Source organism: Anopheles funestus, chromosome 2RL, assembly GCF_943734845.2.
Source record: "Anopheles funestus chromosome 2RL, idAnoFuneDA-416_04, whole genome shotgun sequence".
NCBI lineage: Eukaryota > Metazoa > Arthropoda > Insecta > Diptera > Culicidae > Anopheles > Anopheles funestus.
In genome coordinates, this window is record NC_064598.1 from 13,939,280 (window position 1) to 13,963,372 (window position 24,093).

Genomic DNA, 24,093 nt, shown 5'->3' on the forward strand with positions numbered 1-24,093 from the left:
ATTAGGCACGAATGAAATTAATTTAATTTTTATACACTTAGCAGCGTACAAGCGAAAGGACAGAGGGCATGGGCAAACGAACAAAAAAAACGCGTATAGGTCGAAGGAATTAAACTATCGTTATTTACAGGCGGCTTTTATTTCATTTTCAACCCAAACACTACCCCTTAGCCCACTTGCGCTGATGATGGCGACGTGGAACCGAACGATTATGTTCCAGCGGCGCGCTAATATGATACGGTGGTAAGGATAATTAATTGAGTTTATTCGATTGTGTTGCGCATTACATACTTTCTCGCAATCCGTAATGCACACATCGCAACATTTCTGTTCGTGGGTGTAGGGAAGGCATACTCAAATAATAAAAAAAAAACACATCAAAAGTTGGCAATTTAAAATGGCCAATCAAATTACGCTGGTGAAGAAAACTTTGTAAACGGGAGCACGTTGGCCAGGGATTGTAATAATCGGATGTTGTAGCTTACGCCGATTAATCGGTTGGTAGCGATTGGTGTAGCCAGGCACGTGAACCATCGGTAAATTCCGCAGCCGTATGATCAACACCGCTGAGGATCCATTTCGTCGTGAGCAGCCCTTCGACACCGACTGGCCCGCGGGCATGTATCCTCGCGGTGGATATGCCTACCTCCGCACCGAGACCGAAGCGGAATCCGTCCGCAAAGCGACTGCTAGCATTGTGAAATACACAAGCACTGTCGACGTTGCTCTGGAAGTAGTTGGCCGATGAGGCTGCAAAGAAAGGAGGATGGGAAATATTTTAAACTGTTTAACTGCTGTAAGCATTTGCAGCTTTTTACGTACGATTTTCCGTAACGATAACATCCGTGTGACCACTGCCGTACGCGTGAACGTGATCGATAGCTTCTTCCAAATTTTTCACAACTTCAATGCTGCACTCTAGCGCACCATACTCAAACTTGAGCGATTTTGCCTGCGGTGGTCCGAAGGTCAGCATCTGGTTTAGCTTGGGTCCGGAATTAATTTTAACGCCTTCGCGCTTCAATAAATTGCATACGTCAGTAAAGAAGGAACTATTTTGCAGCAGATCTTCGTGGATGAGAAGCGTTTCCATTGCGTTACAGGCTGTAATGAAGCGTAAAGAAGATTGCAGGAAGGAATTAACGAAATGGGAACTATTTGCACTATTCAATCACTTACCCGCCGGATAGTCACACTTGGAATCGCGAATGATCTTCAGAGCCTTGTCTAGATCCGCTTCCCGATCGACGTACACATGACAAATACCCTCAGCATGTCCCATCACCGGAATGTGTTGGGCCTTTTCTTGAATGCTGCGCACCAATTCACTCGATCCACGCGGGATGATCAGATCAATATGTTGGTCCATCGAGAGAAGATCGCTAATTTCCTCGCGGGTCGATACTAAGGAGATCGCATTTGATGCTCCCGTAGGTGCGAGAGACTCTTTGACCAGTTCCATCAGTGCCCGATTGCTGTGTGCTGCTTCCTTGCCACCTTTCAGAAGTAATCCATTACCGGAAGCCATTGCAAGGGCGGCCACCTGTGGCAGTGAATCTGGACGGGATTCGAATATGACCAGCAGCACACCGATCGGGACAGTGACTTGTTTCAGCTCGAGTCCATCAGCTAGTTTGGTACGTTTGATCACACGACCCACGTTCTGCGTTCGGGAAAGAGTGAAAAGTAAAAGCAACAGAGTAAGCTACCATTTCTTACCGACAAAGCAACCTCTGGATAGAAACAGTAGTAATCGTAGTAAGCTTACCTTGTGACTGTCGTCGGCGATCTGTTTCAGTCCTTTGGCCAAACTTTCCAACTTGGAGGGAGTCAGCGATAGTCGTGAAAGAAGAGGCTTCGCTAGACCGGACTTCTTTGCCTCATCGAGATCTTTCGCGTTGGCGTCAAGAATTTGTGATTGGCGTGATACGAGCAGATCCGCCAGTGTGTTTACGGCCTGTGCACGTTCGTTCGCCGTGAGATTCTGAAGAACGCGACTACCAGTACGAGCTATGGGGGAGGGAAATGACGTGCAGTGAACTTGTTTACTTAGTTGATCTTAAATGGCTTACCATTTTCAGCGATTTGTTCCACAGGTGTGGCCTTCTCGGTGGTAGACTCAGTAAAGAACGTGCCCACCTTACGCCCGGTAAGTATGCTCTTGATGGCCTTATCCTGCATACCGTTGCAGATCACCACACTCACACCACGATCCAGCGCCCAAGTCGCTGCCATTACCTTCGAGTTCATGCCACCGGTACCGACCTTAGACTTTTCGCCAAACTTGATCAGATTCTTATCACCGGCGGTGTACGTGTGCATCAGCCGTGCACCATCCTCCCACGGAGGCTTGTTATAAATGCCATCCACGTCCGACATCAGGATCAGCAGATCGGCATGAATTTCGGCTGCCAACAGTGCCGCCAAACTGTCGTTATCCTTAATGCGTATGCCACGCTTCTTGCCCGTAGCCGACACTTCCTGGTCGACGATAAACATTGGCGGAACGACCGCATCGTTCGTGTTGATGATCGGCACAATGTTGAGGCTGATCAGCTCCGACAGTGTGCTGAAGAGATTCTTGCGCGTTTCTTCATTGTAAAAGTCCGGCTCAGTCACCAGCACCTGTGCAATCTTGATGCCGTACTGGGCGAACATTGCATCGTACAGCGACATTAGACCAGATTGACCTACCGCAGCGGCTGCCCTCGGTTCCACCATCGTACCAGCATCCTGACGCGTATGATCCGTCGGCGATAATGTTTCACGCATCGATAGCGACATCAGCAACTCCTGGGTAAGTTTTTGCTTACCGAACGCAACGGCACCGCTCGTTACCATGATACATTCGCGACCCTCCACGTGATATTCGGCCACCTGCTCCACGATGGAAGCAAGACGACCCAAAGCAAGACCATGTTCATCCTCGCGAGTAATGACGGCACTGCCAAGCTTTACCACAAGTCGTCTTGCGTACTTCAGCTGGCTGCGCTCGTTGAAGGTGGCCTGTTTTCGTTCGTGAAGTCCGTGCAAAGTACGGTTAACGTTTTTCGCTTTGTTGGCCTATGGGGAGAAACCGAGGGAACAAAAATGGTCACTTTTGTTTGTTTTCTAGAAGGGACAGTTTAATTGAGGTGGATTAAGGTACATTTTGTTGTGTCCTTCTACTTGTTGGTGGTAAAGCCAGCCAGGTACCAAATCCAGCTTGCCACTTGTTTATCGTTGGTAGATCTTACCCAAAAATACCCCAAAAACGTATACGTTGCTGTGGAGACAAGTGTTATGAAATTTTAAACAACTTTTCACAACACAAAGCCCCACAAAAAAAAAACAAACAAACATGAAGTAGGCGATCAACATGCTTTTGATTGCATTACACGAACATCGCACGTAGTGGTAGAAGGACACGTGGCTTGGGCACCACGGCGACCAACAAAAAAAAAGTTTCTAATACTCGTTTTAGTATTCAGAGTACGTAAAAAAAGGGGTGCAAACCTTCGTCGCTTGTAAAAAAACGGCAATATCATATCGGAAAACAATCGAAACTTTTTTCATCAAGCTCGATAAAAGATACGCACAGATTCCACGAGCATCTCCGACAGAAGATTCTCGCGGAAAGCGAAAACTTTTTCCATCGGCAGGCATTTTCAAACGTACTCACAAATTCCTTGCTCCTCAGTTCGGAGGCCCCGGAGGTTGTTTTTTTCTTTTTTGTTGGTCATTCTTTTTCACCGGTTTTTAGGACTATTTGGTGATGCCTTTGGTTGGTTCGTTTTCCGTATCAAACCGTACGCGGGCCCACTATTAGCATCCATTTTTGATATTTCTTTTTTTTTGTTTATTGTTACAGACGCCGCTCGGTGCAAATGCGAAGGTCCGGCAAGAAGTAAATCGTTGTGGGAAAGCATTTCGTATCATTATTTCTAGTATGCCCCCGATCCCGAATGGATCCTTTTTCGCTCATTACGCTGTGGAGTTGTTCGAAACCATCCGGATCCTGTCTGTGCAAGGGTTGGGCCAGTTATTAATGTGTTGGATGGGCCGGCTCCGTGCGCTTGTTTGCAATTCATTTCAATTGCGCCTTGAGCTAAAAATGGAAATCGTCTCAAGGGAGATAGAGGAGATTTGAGAGAGCGAAAAATTTGCCTTACCTTCATTAACAATTACGAAATACGTTAATCTATCTCTTTAAGAAAAAGAATCTTCAAACCATTTCTTTTGATTTGCCTGTCTGGCGCATTTAGAAGAAGCAAGCTTATAAGCTCCATTTGTGCACTTGTGACGCAAAAAAAAGGCTCGTCTTCTGTGCCGTCGCGGGGAAAAGTGATTATTTTTTGGCATTTCGCAAAGTTGCCTCTTCCTGCCTTGCTCAAATGAAGTCTCAAATGTCCCCGTAGACAAAGACGATCCAGTTGAAAGTTAATTAACACTGCCAGACCAACTTTCCCCTAGGGTCGTACACGAACCGTTTCATATGCTGCTTGCAAGGATGAAGGTTTTTGTTTTGTTTTATATCCGCACACAACTAGGTATATCTCCTTTAACGTCTTTTTGCTTAACAAAATTGCGCCAACAAAGCTCTGTACGCTGGAAATGCGCTTGCGAATGCTTTCGTTTGTCGCGTTTGACTGGATTATGGTGCGTGGTGTGAAGCGTAATTTTGTGCAACAATCGTGGCGGAAATTATTTTCCATTATTATTCGATTTTCCATTACACGTTTTTTTTTCTCGTATTCTTCTCTCTTTTCCGTTTTTCTTTAATTCTCCATCGCCATTGGGTTATTGGGATGTTCGATGTACATTATAATTACTTTGATTCGTTTCGTATTGTCACGGTGTCGCTCGTGCACTAGTCGGGTACCGTCGAATGGCCTACGGTGTGCGCCTTAGCACAATGTGTCGAATCCGGAGTTTTGCCTGGAGTAATTGGAATTTTATTTGATTTCCACATGATGCTATCGTTGCAAAACGACCGAAGCGAATGGGCACACGAATGGTGTGGCGCTGGTAAGAAAAATGCAATACAACAGCTTCGTAATAAATTATAATTATGCCAAATTGTTTGCTTTCCGTTACCGGCGTGGGAGAGTTATTAAAATTTTACGATTGTTTTAACGCATTCGCATTCCGCTTTTTGTCGTATTGGGTGCGCCACGTTCGGTGCATTATGTTTGCCATGCTATGCAGCACTTCAGTTATTGGCAATCTCTCTCTCTCTCAATAGAATTCGAAATGCACTGCAAATAGGAGAAATGCTGTTGCGAACGTTTCATTGTTGACATACAGTTTCTGAACTGAAGTGGGCTTGAGGATTTTATCGTTTTTAATTTGCGCAATTACGTAAATTGAACAAAAGTGAAGCAAATAATGGTGATTTCCTATGCTCGATGTGTATTGAGCTTTAGTGTAATGAAGCAGTGTGCCTTTAAGGTGAGACATACAGGTGGACGGAGGTATGCGTGGCAATAAAGTTTTCTTACAAGTTGACTTTGCACTCTAGAAATCGGCATTAACAGTTTGGTCTTCTTTCAAAGTGAGTTCCAACTCCATCTGAAGAGGTTGAAAGTGCAAAGTAGTTCTTCCACTGCCAGGATATAACAGAACATCCCACACAACGTATGCTTTCATCTAATCTGTCGTACTATCATCCTGTGTGTAACGTGCAGAAGGTATCAAATGCTGCCATATTGTCGTACATCACACCAACGGATTTGCCATACAACATTGTAGATATTGAGAGGGCGGAACCCTTTCAAGTGCCATGGCAGCCACATCACATCAAAAGAAAAGTCTCGCTTCGTCTCGATATCACGATTAGAAAGTTACGAAATTAGATTGTACCGGTTTTGAGGGGGAACCAATGGGGGAAGCGGTCGTGGGCTAATCTGCGTGGAACGTCACTCAGGCAATCAAAGCTATCACCGTGCGGAACCGACCGGGAAGTCTGCCGGAACGTGACTGGAAAGTGTGTTTGTGTGCCTCCGATGCCGGAGTCCAAACATGGACACCCTTCCTGTTATTCGGAGCAAGACACGATTTCTGATTATGAGCGCCACCGTCCCTCTCATTCCCTTAGGCTCGGATGTTGGTGTTTTGTTTCCGATAGTGGTTGTTTTGCAGTTGGTTCTCAAAACACAAAACTTCTACACGTCCGGACCCGCACGAGAAGCCCAAGGTTTCCAGCCAGCGCGTGCTGGACCGGGCGAATCATGCGGGCGGATCAAGCATAGCGTCTTGGATCGATCCCCCTTCGATGCGATGGCGATAAGATCAATCAATCGTCCAAGGCAGTTGTTGTTCGAATATAATTTCAAATCAAATACATTTCCACACCGATCGCTCTGATGATCTGTACGTCCATACTGTACGAGGACGTGGAAGAGGTGGAAAAGCAAACAGCTGCACAACACTCCCAGCACACGGAGTTCTCACGGCCGGTTGTCCAGTTGCCGAGGAGGGAGGAGAAGACTTTGGCTTTTGTTGGAGATTTACTGTGCGCAAACATAGGCTTTCGTTCGACCAATGTTCGCAAAGTTAGGCACTCGATGCGAAGATAATTAGATTTAGTAGGCATCAATGGGGCTGCAACAATTGGCAAACAAACCTTTGTCCAAACGACTGCGTCGGGGGAAGTGATAGTCAGAAATGTCCTGAAGGTTTGCGTTGATAATTTGCAGGTAATTATTTCTCCGCATCGATTCGATGCTGCCAATAATCCGATTCCAGTCGGGTACGTTTTTGATACTAATTAGGAACGATGGGTTGAATTGTGTGATAATATCAATCAAAGCGGACGGCGAACGGCCGTGTGAGATTTATTGCGGATTGCACTATATCAGATTAGCCGTGGATGACGCTATTCGGGCGAACTGTTTGCGTTTGTATGACAGGACCAGAATGGCAGAACAATGGAATTGATCTTCCGTGTTTTATGTTGCCGTTGTCCTTGTTGTGATTAGATCGTTAATGCGTTTCGAACAGTGAAGATTCAATGGTGAGATTTAGCTATTGGAAATTGGAGGCCATTGCTGTGACCTTCTCTACGAACTAGAACCGTGCGCCCAGTTCATAGTGATTGAATATTCTGAGCAATCACAACTCGAAACATTGTGTGGCAATTGTGGCTTCTCGCGCCATTGGGTTATCGCAGTAGTGTAAGGGTTGTGATTATGAGGAATTGTACCGTTTTCGTTCTCGCGTGGTAAAGTCACGTTACGGAGTGACGCACACCGATGTCAAGACCGCATCCTTGGACTTGGAGTTGAGTTATACATTTTTCCAAACTATTCTCATTCGATAGCATCACCATTAGATTGCTTCTCAAACATACCGACGCGACAACTTACCTGCTGGATAAGGTACGCACTAACGTTCGGGCTTCCGACGATGGAAAAGTAACGCTTCGGCAACTGGTGTCCAAATCGCAGCACCCTTCCGGTCTGATTGAGTGCCCTCAGGAAACTCATCATTGACGCCACTGTTCGGTGAAGTATTCAAAAGTGAATAAGTATCGACACGGCGGAAACTCGTTACGCTTTAGCGATTCAAACGATAGAAACTCAACGGGCAAAGGTTGGACTTTTCAGTTTTTGTTTTCGGTTTGGTTCGAGTGAGAAGTACACTTCCGGGCACGGTACACCGAATGGCGGAAAACACACAACGGCGGACACACTGTCACAGCATTTTCACAGTAACTCGAACGTAAAAGTTGCTCTCCGGTGGGATCGGATTGCTGGAACGTATGGACGGAATGGTGTTGAGTTTGGAAAGCGAACGATGTGCCGCGGGATACGACAATGCGGTGCTTTTCCGGAGTGTCCGGCGTATGTGTCTATCCGATCGATTCGACACAGCTCAACTGATCGCTAACCGGTCCGATTGGTGATGAGGAAACTTTTTTGTTGCTCTTCCTCATGTTACATCGGTACTACCCGTTCCGGTACCTTTGGTTTGGACTTGGATGTGATAAGAGATCTCCCTCTCTCTCTCTCTCTCGTTCCCTCCATCTCCGTGCGGGATGCAGTAAGACCTTACTGGGGCATCAGCAGCATCCTTATCGGACGTAGCGGTTTTTGCCTGTTCAGCTGATATTTGAAATCTTCGTTTACGTTTACGCTTTTCCCTGTTTTGCTCTTGCTCTATCTGTGTCTCTCTGTCTTTTGCAGATCACTTCGTCCACTTTTGTGTTGTGATTTGCCACAGTCAAATAGAATCTACTCACACGCGCACAACGGTGTAGAAAGTGTTGCGACCATGTTAAACCCAAACAGACAACGCCGGATCCCACAGGTTCCCGCAGGTCTTGCTGAGCGACTGGACTTTGTACCGTAGGGTGAGACCGTGTTTAGGAACCGTTTCGAACATTCATGTCTACCTTTATGTTAGGTACGGAGATCCGGTATGGTGGCAAAATTTCGTTGTTAAAAGTCAACCGTTCCGGGTACAGCAAGTGCAACAGCAAGTGCATTATTGTATCATTGATTCTAGCCTGAGCTTTCGCCATAATGGCGGGTGACGCACGGACGCACGCAGTGACGCATGCTGCAGTATTGAACTTATCAGTTCGGAGCTCAGACTCCGATGCATCATACACCATTAAAACCTTCCGAGCAGACTGACTTCGACAGTGTCTGGTGTGAGGAGTCGCCGGCAGTACGTTGCCTATCTGGCCTTTTCGCTCAACCCTGTCAAACTATGCGTCAGATCACTGTGCGTTAGGATCGCACACCGCAAGAACAGACGTACCAAGCGTGGTCTATGATGCCTTCCTCAACAAAAGAGTGCCGGCCGCGTGCGACAATGTGCCGATGTGCGTGCCATTCAGAGTCACGTGATGTGGTAATGATTATGGCGCATTACAATCTTTGGGGGGCGTTGATAACCCGACCCGAGGGGCAAGCCTGTATAAGTTAGCGAGCGAGGTGTGGTAAGGTTGCGCTGCTTTCACTGTCCGCTACGGCTGCTGTCAGTGCCTTGATTGAAACATAATTTCATGCATCACACACAGTGTGCTACCGAAAACGGAACCGAGAAAGTACGGAAGAGTGAAAGCAATCGGGGTAATGCTGAAAAAGCATCTTCAACTTCTGCTGTTTTTTAGGCTAACGGGGAGGTGGGGGGATTAGAGTGGGTGCTTTATTAATTGCTGTGTTAAGCCCGATACCTTCGAGCATGAAACTTCCATTTTCGCCAGTAGTCGTCGGTTTTCGGCGTACAATTCAACAGTCGTTGCCACCGGATAAAAGCGTGTGCTTTAGCAACTTTCTCAGAACGGCTAAGCCGGTTCGCACTCGAAACTTGATACCGTGGTGTCCGTGTGTTTCCGTTGTTGTTTCGGGTTTTTTTTTGTAGCCTGGGTGTGAAAAGCAAAGCGAAACCGGATCGAATTACTGTGAAAATGGCGGCCCTAAGAATTGGGAGGATGGACGGCTTTTGGGATGATAAACAAACCGCAACCAACCTCTGTGGTGGATGTTGGAAATGCGAGGACTCCGCTACACCCCGGGCTTTCGTCCAGGGAGCAGGTCGTGAAGCTTTCTTCATCAACCGCCGACAAGCTTGGTTAAACTGTCGACGGAAAATGAAACCCGGGACCCGGGGTGGGTGTAAATTTGGATGACGGCAACGTCCTTGGGCGATAGCCAAGTATATTGAAATGTTTTTTTTCTTTCTTCTGTTTGCTATCTTCTATTCTCCTGCTCTATTCTGTGACTTTTGGCAGATGTTGACAAAGTGAACGCTCCGTCCTTCGGCCGCTGTGAGGTGCGGACGGTTGGCTGTGGCTTTTGGAGGTTCCAGAATTTAGACAGCTGGATGGAAAACATTTTCCATGATGGTCCGATGAAAAGTTCAACGTACAAAAAAACCGCAGACAGAAAGGAAGAAGGTAGGGAAGATGGTTGCCAATGTGAAAAGGAACCCTTGCTTTCACCCTTTGCCGGTACTGATGATTATCGATTGGTAAAGTCTTTGAACTCTTTCATTTCTGTTGCGCCGATGAAAAGCAATCTGTGTCTTCTGCCCGAAGTGAATGCAAACAAGACGGTCGCTGTCTTACGGATGCGGACGATGTAGAGTGGAATGATGTTTCATATTTTCTCCAGTCTCAGTCTCATCCAGCCAGTGTGGTTGATAGTAATCAAATCAATCGCTTCAGAAAACTTGATCAACTGACCCATCGCGGTACGGTGGATCGAGTGAAAAGCGGGAAAAGTTTCGCAGAAGTTCGTTTTTCCGGACGCTGCCAACTACGAGCTGCATTAAGTCGCTGCGTTTCAAAGGAGTTGTGTGCTTCCCACATCGGAACATCGGTGCAATCGTGAAAAGGGGCCACGTGTTTCAAGTTCAAAGGTATCAACCAATCGGACCGAACAACTCCGTGGCCGATCCGTTCGATCGGTGGAATGTAGTATTTTTTTTTTCTTCTACTGATAAAAGTGACTTTTCCGTTCATTTGTATGATGGGCAAAGTAATGGAATGGAGCTTTTGGAAGTTTGTTTTTTTCTTTGTCGAGGAAACTTTTTTTGGTATTAACTGTTCCGCTATTCTACCTAACCGAGTGGTTTGATTCAAGGTGTGCAGGTGTGCACCTTCCATTCAAGGTGTGCAGTTTTTTGGCCAAAGAAAATGAAGGAAAAGTATAAGAAAATGTAAAGTTTTTCACTTTGTGAACCACGGGTTCCGTCAGTGGGTAGGTATTTTCAAATGCTTGTCCTCCTTTTTGGTGACCAACTCGTCGAACGGCCATTCGGGCTGGGAAAGGGTGAAATCTTCCGCACGAAAAGACGGGGACCCGACTGCCGGACAGGCTTGTGAATCTAATTAATTTTTAATTTTCCCTTCTAATTAAATGGTAATTAAATCAGAAACGAGCAAACGTTTCTATTGCCCGCTTTCAGTGTCGCATCCGAATGGAATGGGGGTTTTGTGAGAAATGCAGAACGACGAACTTACGAACCTGCGATGATGCTGATGGTGTAGATTAAGATTGAAAAGAGTGTGACGTTGCCAGCGACGTACTGATTGACGTGAATTAAGGGACGACCCTTCCACCGGTTTCTTTCGAGGTCGCTTTGGGAACGATGGAATATGGAAGCAACGATAGGGATTTTATGCGAACGTACATACATACGTCGTGTCACACTGGGGTACTTTCCTGGTAACGGGGTAGCATTCGGATGGGAAATATGTATCGAGAAATGATTGAAATTCGTCGTCCACACACTTTCCTTTACATTTCGTTCGAACAAATTCTTTATTGCAATTAAACTAAAACTAGGCAGCGTTTCCATTTCGTGTGATATATATTTATAGTTTCAGAGTTTCACAATGGAGTTTGATTTGACTTTCCTTTTTTGTTCGCTTAATTAGTTTCCGCTTCACGTTCTTCCCGTGCTCGCACGCTTCCTATTGGCCGATTTATATCTTTCCGTTCTTTGCCTGTGTGGTTTATTTAATTTGCTTCCATGTATCGGTACTGCTAAACCTTTTTAAATGCTTTTGTTCAACTGCAAAACGGGTTGCAAATCCCATTAAACAGACCGACCGGTACGTTGCATTTGCAATCCATTTGTTGTTTTAGTGATAGTGTTTTCGATTTTGATGCATTTGATTGTTTGGAATTGATTTACTAGATACACATTTAGAATTCGAAAGCGATGAACTTTGCACTTTCGCTTGAGAGTAGGGATAAAATCCTTTAGGGCGGACACCTTTACGTGCTTAAACAAACATTCCCTATCACCGTTCGTTTTTGGCGGATTTAGTACATGTTAAGCTTTTAGAGCGTTTCTATTTCCTCTCAACTGTATGTACAATGGCTTGCATGGAGAGTATTTGATTTTAGTTTAAACTTTTTTTTTGTTTCCTACCACCCACATTACCACGCTTACACATATAATCCCGTTCTACGGTACAACAATAAGCACGGTTAGCTATGTTCGGCTGCTAGTTTGCTGCTGCTTGCCACGGTTTAGAATAATCTCAAAATGACTCCCGTACGTCTATCGCTGGACTATTCTCATGTTCTCACACGAGCGCCACCTTACACAATTAAACTCGTTACACCTGGTGTCGTCGCATTGCAGCAGGGTAGCTGCACCAGGAACATGGTTTTTCTTTCCACCTACGGTGGTCCAAGAAGTTAACAAAAAAACAAAACAAAAAACAACACAAAACTTAACCCAACCTGATGATCACTTGACTTGGTTGCACCGCGATTTTTTTTTTTGTGTGTGCAGCGCGCAGTGCAGCGGCCGTGCTGCCTCTACTAGCTACATTTGCAATTTCATCCACGATGAAACATTTTTGTTTATTTGCTCGTTTACTATTTTATCCTACACCTTCGTTCTTCTTGTTTCCCTTCCCCCACCCGTTCGCTTCGCTTTCTCTCCCATTCGCTTACCACTCACTGGACCCTTTTTGCCCGAACTTTGTTTTGTTTTATTTTTTGCACATGTACAAAATATACATACAAGCACCGGAGTCTAGTTAATGAACTAGAACCCACGGAACGATATGAGGACGCATTTGTCTGTCTGTGTGTCTGTGTCTGTGTGTGTTTTTTTCATATTTTCTTCACTTTATCATTAGAAAAAGGGCCGCTAGATGAAACGAACCTTGTAAGAAAATAATAGAAAAACATACATTACATTGCATTAAACAAGATTCCAACAGGTACGTTATGAAATTTATATTTTCCACTACTACCACTACTGCTGCTATTGCCCTCATACACACATACATACGCACACGATGCAGCTGCCTTATCGTTAACGTTTCCGACCGAGATGCAACCCGTGGAGCATTCCGGGTACTTCTCACTAACGGTAGCAGTAATTTAAAACACTATCATATACTATACACGTTTCCCGTATGGAGGGAATACAACAAAAAAAAAACACTTTTTTTGTCGTTCACATTTCACTAAATTTTGTTTTTTGTTTGCTTTTTATTCCCGCTTTTTTCTCTTTTCGTTCATCATTGGAAACCGTTCGGAAATGTGTTGATTTTTTTTCTCGTGTATCTTGCTCAGAACTTTCACACGAACCTATTGGTGTAGAAATATGGAACTTTACAAAGCAGTGAAGAAGGGGCGAGAAAACTATCGTTAGACATTGTCCCACCAACTTCCTCCTCAGACACACCCCTAGTCTAAAGGGTAGAAAAGTCAGTGCACAGTACTGTTCGTGTGTCAGTCCGGACTCCTGTCTCGCTGTGTCATGTGTGTGTGTGTGTGATATTTTCCGAGGCGTTTATTCTATTCTGTACAAAAGTAAAAATAAAAAAAAATATGTTAACTCCCCTTTGCTAAAAATCTACTGCCAACAGATGGCACTGGGCGTCGTGTCGATATGTGGACAGGGCCCCCTTCTCCCTTTCGCCCTTCACTGTCCAGCGGGTTCTCTTTGGGCTCGAAAAAAGAAGCTGCTGGAGGTCTCGGGCACATATCGTGAACATTCACAACCACACACCGTTCTTCTCGGTTGGGGTTGCGTTTTTATGCTTTTCGTCGCTTAGCTTTAGTTTTGGGAGGACTCGTGTAGACTTGACCGAAAGACTGATTTTCGGTTGGATTTTCTTTCCAAGGTTTTCTCACTTCCATACCACCCTATATCTCGACTGCAGAGCAACATTCCGGTAGCTTTGCGTGCACTTTGTAGGTTTTGTTGTCATTTGTGGAAAACCAGTTCATCTGGGTGAAGGTCCTCCTTTTTTTTAACTTCACTTTAAACTGCATTCCCTTCTTTCCTATGAAAGGTGAAAGTTCCGTACAAAGTTTAGATCTTTCTTCCTATTTCTAGCTGTTAGTTTTGGTCTATTTTTTGTTCCTCTATTCTAGTTGAAGATGTTTCTACATCGTGTTTAAATTGCGGTTGAGGACGTATTGCTAGCTTTCTAACCAAGCAGTATAAACAAAAGATTACCGGAAAGCTGTGTGAGAAACTTTCAAATCAAACCAAACACTAGGACGATCTCGTTTGTTGAATCTTTCCCTAGTTTGCAGGCTTTTGGACTTCCTGGTTCTTCGAAAAGGATGTGGCTTTTTCCATGGGAAACAGCACAGCTGCACAGTGTGAAGTGAACGTAGCGAGCAGAAGATAATCATAATAATCATAGTTTGGTCAGGGTCGATAGGATATTATTGTCTTGCCTGGTATGCGGGGGCGAGAAATGATTGGAATGCAAATAGACTACTCCCGCAAGGCGTGATCCACTGACGTAGCACAAATAGAACTTTGTCTTGTTGCAAGGAAACTTATTCCAAGAAGCGATGAATGCAAAATTGTTCTTGGTAGGAGGTGAAATTTTATCTTTCTTTTTTTTGGAGTATCTCAAGAGGGTTTTGTGTCTCTCTGTCTGTTTTATGATTTCGTTTTACTAATTAAATTTTATGCATTACGCCTTTTCTTTGACAGCGCCGAGTTCAGTAAAAGCTATCAAAAAAGTAAAAGCTAGTTGAAAAATCGCAAAAATAAAATTTTAATTAATGTCACGGTGCTAAAGAAGACTACACCTTTGACATTATTATTATCATGCTGAAGCAAAAAAAAATACAACATAAGTATACAAACAAAATGTTAATCTCCGGTAGTAAAACAAGCCTACGGCTTTGAGCACGTTAGGTGGAAAAGCATTCTGTGGGGAAGCATCTTTGAAAACATTTTGCATTTTGTTGTTGTTGTTGCTGCTGCTGCCGTTTCAGTATTTCAGCGGAAGGAGACAAACATTTTAAGTATCTCACATCACACAAAAAGTGAAACTGTATGATGGGTGGGTAAGTGTGCTAGCCGGTGTTTCCCGGTGTCATGAAGGATTATAATTTGCCTTTACAATCAACCCACTAGAGGGCGCTCGTTTAATCGCCTTTTCGTACCCATGCAATGTGTGTTGTCAGGAAGTGTTTTGTTGTGCAGAAACGGTGGCATTCACTCACATTGGCTGATGGGCGGATGTATGGGGAAGAAAAACTTTTGTTCCACTTTCCATTCCTGCTTTGTTGTATCGCCGAATAATGTGGGATGTTATTTACCGATGCGCAAAAGTCTTTGCATTGTTCTGATTACATCCAATGTGTCCCGCTTCACTCGCGAGAAAAGATGGTTGCTTGTCCTCCTCCTCCCTCTCCCTCCTCCTTCCCACACCTCCCATCTTAACTTTTCCCCGATCGTCTGTTGGAATGTTCGCGGGTAGTACAACAGCACACGGTTACAAAATGATTTCCCGGTCGCGTTGTCTTTCCCCAGTCACTGGAACGGATGGAAAAAGCTTCTTCCCTTCACTCTTCCTCACCTCCCTCCCCATTCCCACCTCCAACGATGGTGGAAAGCGGCCGGAAAATACACATTGCGGTATGCGGCCGCTTGGGGCTTGTTTTTGGAAACTGTTTTTCTTTTCTTCAGCTCGGTGCGTCTTGGCGACCGTGACGACGATGAAGAATGGACCACCTCCGGCCATCTTGTGGCAAAGTCACTGGAAAGATGGACACGGACGCGCGGCAGACGGGGGCAAATGTCTTTCCACTGGTGACGGGAACAAAGTGGCTTGTTATTGTTGTCGTTCATCAACGGTTCCGCCGAGTGTTTGAAGCTGCAGCATCTGTATTGTACCGGATGAACCGTTTGTGGTGGTGGTGTGGCGCTAACAACAACCGGATCCGGGAGCTGTTGTTCGGGACAACAGCGAGGGAGAGGAATTTATTGTCGCCAAGATTGGTTTGATTACACCGTCGAGGAAGAAGAAGGTGGCAAAAAGAGAAGAGGAAGCGGGAGGGACGGGGAAGGCAACAGGAATGGAAGTTTTTAGTGAACGAAGTAAAAGAAGTCGGAGTGAAAACATCACTCAAAAGAAAGCGATGGCGAAAAAGAAACCGCTCCTGTAGAAGGTTTTAAAGCACCGATTCACTGACTGCTCCGTTTCCGGTCGTGGTTTTTGCCTTCCGAAGATGCAAGATGAACGGTACAAAACCCGAGAAAATCTGCTTGGCTGAGGCAGGAAAAAAAACCGCAACCAAAAGTGGCAGAAAATAGGACCACTCGTTTGTAAGCACCACCGCACCCGGGTTGTCCATTGTACCGGTTGTCCTGTGGCGCAAAAAGGACCCACAACATCACACACCACAGCACACAAAATGGGCAACGATCAAAGATAAGGGCAGCAGGTTGAATGAGCATGAATTGCAAGTTCCACTTGTCGGCATTGTGGAAACAGTGAAAGGCTAGTGCAATTGTACCAGCTCCCGAATAACAAGATAGCTTCCGGGTTACGGAAGTCAGCTTTCCCGGAACAACCGGCCATTTTCTACCACAGCGAGTGGGGTCAGTTGTGGTAATATTGTTGGCATGATTTTCATCACAAAATCCTCTTCTAGCCCCCTTTTAACAGAGAGGGTGAGTTGAAAGTAGACAATACGAAGATAAAAAAAAACTTCCCACAAAAGACACGTGAAATGAAACCCGAACCTAATAAAGTGAAACGAGCGCAAAAAAAACTTAAATAAAATAAAATAAGCAACGAAAAGAAAGCAGATGGAGGCGCCTGGTGCTTTTCAAGCTTCGGTGAATGAAATATGGCGAAGGAGGAAGAATTGAGTTTTAAGACAAAAGAAGGACTAGTGGGTTTTTTTTTTGTTGTTTGGTACTCTGTGTATTATTTGTTTCGCGATATCTGTCCAAAGTTGAACGATGTTTTTGCTTTCCCTCTAGCTCCACTACTTAAAGCGGACTACAGAAAAGGGAATAAAATAAATGATGTTGAAGAGGTTTTTTTTGGGACAACAACCTAAAAAAGGCCGGCAAACCAAGCCATTGTACTTGCAAAACCATGGAGTTCCATGGATTAATTAGCCAAAAAAAAGCTGGAAGCGTAAAAAAACGATAAAAATCAATAGCTCGAGAATGAATCTCTTTCGTTTCCACTTTTCTGTTGCTTTGCTTCTGCTGTTGGTTTTTGGCAGAAAAGGGTAATGCAAAAAGGAGAAAAAGGGGACACTCAGCGATAGATGAGGATGGTTAATAGTTCCTCTCGGCGTAAAAGCTTTCGAGCAGTTCCACTTAGTGGCTGCTTGATGAGTGAAATCTGTATCGCTCTGTTCGGTGTGTATGTAATGCTCGATCGTTTGTTGATGCTGTTTTTATAACGCTTTATCTACGTATCTTTCCCACCCGTTTTGTATACCCATTCGCATCGAAGCGTAAAGTGGACACGGTCGCTGAAGATGAACTGATTTCCCGGAAATGACTTCCCATCGTGCGCTGTGCGACAACCGTACCGGAGCGGTAGGCACTCCCGTCAACGGTTTCACTGCTTAATGCCGAGCAGGCGCTTGAATGCCCGCCGATAGTCTAGATTGAATATGGTGTAAATAATCGGGTTGAGCGCGGAGTTGATATAGCCCAGCCAGGTGATGAAATTAATTAACTTATTCGTCGGACAGCAGCTGGGACAGAACGGCAGGATGACATACATGAGGAAGAACGGCAACCAGCACACGACGAACACGCCCATTATGATGCCGAGCGTACGTGCGGCCCGTCTTTCCTTCGATAGGGAAATTTTCTGCTTCTCCTCGATAAACTGATTAATGCCACCCGGTTTGCGGAACGATTGTTTCAACCGGCCACCGATCCGGGTGGTGGCCGGTGTTGCATTGCCCGTCCCGCTCGCCACCAGCTCGGTCGTGGACTCGTGGAAACCGACCTCCCGATGGCCACCCCCATTACGGGCCGTTTCCGTCGGTTCGCCCGGCGGAATATCACAGTTGCCGGATGTGGACACAACGGCCGGTTGCGTTGCATCCAGCGCCGCCCTGCCACTTTCACCCGAACCGGAATTGTCCGGATTATCCGTCACCGAGTCTTCTTCGCGCTGATGCAGCGCTGCCGCCAGCCGGTGCTGTTGGCTGTCCTCCGTTCGGGCACCGTCCGGTTTCCGGTGCTGTTTCTTCCGATTGCCACCACCACCGACCAAACCCCGACCGAAGTAACGGTCCAGGGCACCGAGTCGACGACCCTTCTTTTTGGCATCTGTCTGCTTCCCTGCCAGCGCACCACCACTGCCGGTGTCGGTGTGTTCGTTGTGGTTGTTCGTTTCACTACTGATTGACTCTTGGTCGTGCTGGACTGTATCCTCCTGACCGTGGTGCTGCGCATCCGGATGGTGATGCTGGAGCTGATGGTGATGGGTGGTGGTGAGCTCTTTTTCACCATTACCGGCCACCATGCCGATGCTGCGCGTTGCAAGCGTATTAATCTTGGAGGCTTGTGCACGCTCGCGTAACCGTCGCCGGGTAGCGATATAGATTTCGATGTAGACGATCGTCATGATGGCGAGCGGGATGAAGAATGAACCGAGCGACGAGTAGATGACGTACCCCTGATTGCTCGTTAATTGACACGGGAACTCGCTCGAGAACTGTTCGGGCCAGTCGTTCCAACCGATCAGTGGCGGTGAGCTGATCAGCAACGATAACACCCAAACGCCCGCAATCAACGCCAGCACACGCTCGAGTGTGCGCTTCTGGGCGTAGTTAATCGGGTCGGTGATGGCCCAGTAGCGGTCGAGTGCGATCGCGCAAAGGTTCAGTATGGAGGCGGTACAGCACAGCACATCCGAGGTGAGCCACATCTTGCACACGTGTATGCCGAACTCCCAGCGACCGAGTATCGAATAGGCAACGTTGAGTGGTAGCACCAGGATGGCTACGGTCAGATCCGCCACTGCCAGCGACACGATGAAGAAGTTCTGCACGATTCGGAGCGGTTTGTACGTGAACACGCTCAGTATCACGAGAATGTTACCGACGATGGTGATGATGATGATGAGCGTTAGGATGAGTGCCGTACCGATGGCTTCCCACTGTGGTACGGCCAGATCGATACCGAAGATGCTTGGGTAGAGTATGTCGTCCGATTTGGGGCAAGCATCGCCCAAGTTGCTTAGGTTTTGCGATTGCCCGGAACCGTTCTCACCCATACCGACCATTACGTTCGCCGATCCGTCCAGCCCCAGCGTTGTCGTTAGGCCTGCCAGGGATACGGATGGAATCGGTCCGTCTTTCGTAATTACCATGCCGAGTTCGCGAGATGACGGTGTATCGGGGCCGTACTTGTCGGCTGAATGAGCAGTGCTGTTGCTAAAGTTTTCCAGAAGTGCACCCATGGTGCGGAGCGTTGTTCCTGGCCACGACGTTTTACGTCGTCGCGGCCTCTGTCACACTCAGCGCATGCGATCGTAGATCAACTTAATTCCTCTTACTAAGGCAAGCCTTTTACAATGGTTTGCTGTTGTTGAATGGTTTTGGTACAGTTTTCCTGCAATAGAGAAAAGAAAAGATCAATTTGAGTTCAAAGTAACTGTACTCTTATATAGCAAGAAGCAATATTCTAGTGTAATATCTAATGAAAGTGTCAAATCTCAAAATATCTCATTTACAAGAAAGATCAAGTACAGCAATGTCAGATGTTTCATCTACAAGACGTTTCGGTTTATTCTGAAGAAGATGGTGTTACTACTCTTGTTATTACCAGGATCATCGCCAGAAGTTTAAAGAGATAGTGAGGCGAATGAGAAACTCTGCTACAATGAACATAAATGGTTTACAAATCTAGCAGTTGCTTAACAGAGCATCAAGACAGCGATGCATAATTTTCTTGAGGTTTGAACATCTGATCAAACTTTTGAAATTGTCTAAAACATGACCAAAACTGAGATGTAGAATTCGGGCAAAATTGACTTCAATCTCTTAGTCGCTAGTAGTGTTGGGTCAAGAGCGAAAGAGGTACCTCAATCGCTCCGCTCATCTTAATGTGCGCGCTCTCGCACAGCCCACGGGAAAAATAGGTAGCTCCGTACGGAGTAGTGATGAGCGGGTCGACCCGAACCTACCGGGTCGGCAGCGAGTTCGGGTCGGAACTACTGAATCTACCTATACCTACGGGTCGGCCCGAACCCGCTGCACCCACGGGTCGGAGTCGATTCCGATATTGCTGCACCCGATTCCGGGTCGAGCCGTGAAATGAATCGTATGACCCATCACTAGTACGGAGCGCTACACACAGGAGCGATTGTGCGATGCGCTCCCATTTGAAAATTTCCTAAGGCTATAGCTCTTGGTTTTTTGGGAAACTTAGCAAAATTTATAAATGAGATATATTTTACTGGGAATTTGTTGCAATAAGTTTCTCTTCACTTAAATAGTGCTTTAAATTAAAAAAAGAATAAAAAATCAGAAAAAAATCAAAAAAAAATTTCAACTCGAAAATTTCATAAGGCTTACCCCTTACGATTTTTTTGGGAAATTTTGCAAAAAAAATTAAATTTTTTTATTTTAATGCTAATGGGTTGCAATGAGTTTGTTTTCACTCAAATAATGTTTGAAATAAAAAAAAGAATGAAAAATAATAAAAAAATCAAAAAATTAAAAAAAATGAAAATTTTCCTCATTTTTGCACCAAATTTTGCCTATAACTCGGTTGGTATACAACGGATCGCCAATCTTTTACCTGTGGTCGATAGATGGCACCAATGGCTAGATTTTCTTCTTGGACAGCCATGCCCTCAGATGTCTGTGCCAGAAGTTATTCTAGGAACCAAGTTCCTTACCCTGTTTGAGAAAATGTAAAATTTTCCTCATTTTTGAGCAATGTAGCAAAAATTTTAAATGTAAAATATTTTGATGGGAATTTGTTGCAACAAGTTTCTCTTCACTTAAATAGTGCTTTAAATTAAAAAAAGAATAAAAAATCAGAAAAAAAATTTAAAAAAAATTTCAACTCGAAAATTTCAAAAGGCTTACCCCTTACGATTTTTTTTGGGAAATTTTGCAAAAAAAATTAAATTGATTTATTTTAATGCCAATGGGTTGCAATGAGTTTCTTTTCACTCAAATAATGCTTGAAATAAAAAAAAGAGTGAAAAATAATAAAAAAATCAAAAAATTAAAAAAAAATGAAAATTTTCCTCATTTTTGCACCAAATTTTGCCTATAACTCGGTTGGTATACAACGGATCGCCAATCTTTAACCTGTGGTCGATAGATGGCACCAATGGCTACATTTTCCTTTTGGACAGCCATGCCCTCAGATGTTTGTGCCAGAAGTTATTTGAGGAACCAAGTTCCTTACCCTGTTTGAGAAAATGTAAAATTTTCCTCATTTTTGCACCAAATTTTGCCTATAACTCGGTTGGTATCCAACAAATCGCCAATCTTTAAACTGTGGTCGATAGATGGCACCAATGGCTAGATTTTCTTCTTGGACAGCCATGCCTTCAGATGTCTGTGCCACAAGTTATTCGAGGAACCAAGTTCCTTACCCTGTTTGAGAAAATGTAAAATTTTCCTCATTTTTGCACCAAGTTTTGCCTATAACTCGGTCGGTATCTAACGGATCGCCAATCTTTAACCTGTGGTCGATAGATGGCACCAATGGCTACATTTTCTTCTTGTACAGCCATGCCCTCAGATGTCTGTGCCAGAAGTTATTTGAGGAACCAAGTTCCTTGCTCTGTTTGAGAAAATGTAAAATTTTCCTCATTTTTCACCAATGTAGCAAAAATTTTAAATGTAAAATATTTCAATGGGAATTTGTTGCAATACGTTTCTTTTCACTTAAATAGTGCTTTAAATTAAAAAAAAAGAATAAAAAATCAGAAAAAAAATTTGAAAAATTTTCAACTCGAAAATTTCATAAGGCTTACGTTTTTTTTGGGAAATTTTGCAAAAAAAAATAAATAGATTTATTTTAATGCCAATGGGTTGCAATGAGTTTCTGTTCAATCAAATAATGCTTAAAATTTAAAAATGAATAAAAAATAATAAAACAATAAAAAAAATCTTAAAATTTGAAAATTTCCTAAGGCTATAGCTAGTGGGTCAAGAGCGAAGGAGATATTTCAATCGCTCCGGTCATCTTATTGTAGCAAGTAGCAAAAGAGCTACTTGACCCAACACTAGTCACCAGTATAAGATCTCCTGGAAAAAGGATGAGATCTTCTGGATGCTCAGAAAAATGATTGTTATTGAGAACTATGACAGGATGACTTCATGAGTGAATAGTTTATTAGACTAGCCAAAAAAATGGTCATGTCATTGAAATGACCAAACGACCAAACTGATGCAGTCTATTTAGTCTAGACCAGGGGTCTCCAAACTTTTTAGATTTGAGTGGAATAGCCACAGCTGAGGGCCAATCTCGGGATCTCCCGAGTGGGTCGTAGTTTGGAGACCCCCAGTTGAGACCAATTAATTGTACATTAGAGGCCTGGTAAACTCAAATTGAGATCAATAAATTTCATTGAATACGAGCAATTAGCAAAATAAAATAATTCTTTAAAAATTAATTATTCGATAATGGAACACTGGATGGTGTGCCTGCGTGACCAACAAAAACCTTTCACGCTAAGTAACAAATTGTTTACCAACGTATCTATACACGACCAAATCGTCATCATTAGCACTTAGCTCATGGTGGAATATAGAACTAACGAAGGCTTAGCGGCAAAGTTTGGGGACATTGGTTCAGATATGAATTCCGAAACCACGTTCACATTCAACGCCATATTTTCGTTTTTACTAACGTGGCACTGAATATGAGTTTCCGTAAAGTTGGACGGCGATGAAGCTCTCACTACAATCATCCAGCAGCTTATCGTACTAAAGCTTGTGGACCATTTTCCGGACGATAACTTAACCACCGCGTACGATAACCCAACCGAGCCGTTCTTCGTTCCATTAAATTACCGGCCCGGTTGCTAGCCGGCTCGCTTCGCCACTTTCCTGCCCATGCAAGTAATTGTTCCTGATGGCCGTTCGTGATAAACCTCTGTTTGGATCTTGCCGGTTGAAAATGATATTCGCACGAAGGATCGTTTGTGGTTTTTTGGGTAATTTGTCTCCTGAGGCAGCCAGACTCATGCGAACGGTGCTTGTCAACCCGGTAGGGCTAACATTACACACCGTCCGCTGGAACGTTGGTTCAATATTCGCACATTTATTGTTCCTCAAACTCATCGACAAATGGTCGTGGAAGTGAGAATTGGGCAAAAGGGTTTTAGGAGCATGAGGAGTTTTCTTTTTGTAAAACGCTAAAATCCATCCGGTTGAGCTTCATTTTACGGGTTTTATCGAATGGCAAATATTTGATAAGTCCCTGAGCGAAAATCGGTCGAGATTTTAATGGTGAAGCGAGTGAAGAAAAAAAGCAATCGAAAAATGGATGTGCTTGAGCTTGTAATGGTTCCACAGTCTGGGCACACAATGGCAAAGAGGTGGAGAACATTTGCAAAAGGTTTTCGATCGGTGATTACCATGCTATCGGCTCTCGTCATCATTGCCGGTCGCATCATTCTCGTCTATTGGCACACAATTATCTGTGCTTTTAATTAATTGATATTGAAAATCCGATTCTGCATTACGCGGATCTTCGATTGCGGGATTGGGGAGGAAATCAACCAAACCATTATCACGAGATCCCATTAAGCTTCCAGGTTTTGTGTGTGTGTCTGCGTTTGTTTGGTTGTTGCTCGTTTCCCATTACTGCGTGTATTAGATCAGGCGGAAATTTGCATTTACAGATAAGAGGTGCGTGTCATTGCGTGTTCTGCTTTGCCGGTAGCGTCCCGGGAGACGAATGGGTTTTATTGATTATTTTATTTAACAACTTAATACGCTCCACTCACTCACTTACCGCAGCGTGAGTAGGTTTATAAGCGGCTTCCACTTCATACAGCATGCCGGTGTGAGTGTTTTTTATGGCCAATGCGCCTAAATAAATCGCCCTCGGGAATGATTAAGATTATTAGCTGCGAAAGTATCTGGTCGTGTTGATGGACAGGGGCCCGGAGGGGTGTATTATATGCCGAGCGTGTTTGTGTACCAGCACGAAGGCTTAAGAGTTTCGACAGTTTTCCAAGGAAAACACGTGCACACCAGAGCCGTGGTGCGATACACTCGAGTGGAAACTCAAGCGTGCCTTTCATGGTTTGGCTGCCGCTGCCGATGATGACGAGCTGTAGCAGAGATGAGGCATGAAGGTGTTACGGCCTTTTATACGTCCCATGTTGATTCTACAAACGGGAGCGAGTAAATAGTAAAC

General features: G+C 44.6%; 2 protein-coding genes and 1 long non-coding RNA gene across 5 annotated transcripts in view; 1 reads left to right on the plus strand and 2 right to left on the minus strand.

Annotated features, from left to right (window-relative positions):
- Positions 1-24,093, plus strand: part of LOC125765206 (uncharacterized) — a 361,639-nt gene that overhangs the window by 156,515 nt on the left and 181,031 nt on the right. The gene's annotated exons all lie outside the window — the stretch shown is intronic.
- LOC125764966 (delta-1-pyrroline-5-carboxylate synthase) lies at positions 110-7,868 on the minus strand. Its single transcript, XM_049429733.1, has 6 exons — positions 7,347-7,868; positions 2,073-3,063; positions 1,769-2,010; positions 1,180-1,663; positions 823-1,104; positions 110-750 (listed from the first exon to the last, which is right to left on the minus strand). The coding sequence occupies exons 1-6, from the start codon at positions 7,467-7,469 to the stop codon at positions 491-493; spliced, it is 2,382 nt and encodes a 793-aa protein (XP_049285690.1). The 5' UTR covers positions 7,470-7,868; the 3' UTR covers positions 110-490.
- The window catches only part of LOC125765007 (putative tyramine receptor 2), a 28,489-nt gene continuing 16,642 nt past the window's right edge, over positions 12,247-24,093 (minus strand). For all 3 annotated transcript variants that reach the window (XM_049429837.1, XM_049429838.1, XM_049429836.1), the window contains one exon: positions 12,247-19,311. In XM_049429837.1, coding sequence (XP_049285794.1) covers positions 17,300-19,159 — 1,860 coding nt within the window. In that variant the 5' untranslated portion in view covers positions 19,160-19,311 and the 3' untranslated portion in view covers positions 12,247-17,299. The remainder of the gene's footprint in view (positions 19,312-24,093) is intronic.

What these genes read in the sequence shown, in the direction of transcription:
- LOC125764966 (XM_049429733.1), bottom strand. Translation starts at nt 7,469, where the DNA reads ATGATGAGTTTCCTGAGGGCACTCAATCAGACCGGAAGGGTGCTGCGA. An exon ending in GTGCGTACCTTATCCAGCAG is followed by an intron (nt 3,064 to 7,346) that starts GTAAGTTGTCGC and finishes TTCTCCCCATAG; the next exon opens with GCCAACAAAGCGAAAAACGT. An exon ending in TCGCCGACGACAGTCACAAG is followed by an intron (nt 1,664 to 1,768) that starts GTAAGCTTACTA and finishes TCCCGAACGCAG; the next exon opens with AACGTGGGTCGTGTGATCAA.